Source organism: Bison bison, unplaced genomic scaffold, assembly GCF_000754665.1.
Source record: "Bison bison bison isolate TAMUID 2011002044 unplaced genomic scaffold, Bison_UMD1.0 scf7180017863885, whole genome shotgun sequence".
Classification (NCBI taxonomy): Eukaryota; Metazoa; Chordata; class Mammalia; order Artiodactyla; family Bovidae; genus Bison; species Bison bison.
The window spans coordinates 830,305-830,766 of record NW_011494457.1 but is presented as its reverse complement, the minus strand read 5'-3'; the positions used below and the strand labels follow the sequence as shown (position 1 = coordinate 830,766).

General features: G+C 62.8%; 1 protein-coding gene across 1 annotated transcript in view; it reads left to right on the top strand.

Annotated features, from left to right (window-relative positions):
* MKL1 (megakaryoblastic leukemia (translocation) 1) overlaps positions 1-462 on the top strand; it is a 64,594-nt gene that overhangs the window by 54,843 nt on the left and 9,289 nt on the right. Inside the window, 1 exon segment of the mRNA XM_010833754.1 lies at positions 329-459. Within this exon segment, the coding sequence (XP_010832056.1) occupies positions 329-459 (131 nt within the window).

Below are 462 nucleotides of genomic sequence, written 5' to 3'. Positions count from 1 at the left end.
GGCGAGATCACAGCCACCGTGTGACCTCAAGCCACTGACTGCGCTGAGCCGCTTCTTCATCTTCCAGTAGACACGCCGGCTCCTGGCAAGGCAGGGTTCTCGCCAGTCTCTTTCACCCCATGTCCTGTTCCCGCTGGAAGCTCTGTGAGGAGCAGGGCATGTCACAGCACCGCGCCCCCATCAGCTCTCGCCCCCTCCCGGGCACACTCCGGGGCACCAAGGAGGCCGCTTCTTTGGGAGGGGTGTTATCTGGCAGGGCAGGGTGGATGCACAGCCCTCACGGGAGCCGCCCAGGCCCCTAACGGTGCCCTCTGTCTCACGCCCCCAGCAAAGCCAACCCAAGTCTGCCAGTGAGAAGTCACAGCGCAGCAAGAAGGCCAAGGAGCTGAAGCCAAAGGTGAAGAAGCTCAAGTACCACCAGTATATCCCCCCGGACCAAAAGCAGGACAAGGGGGCTCCTCC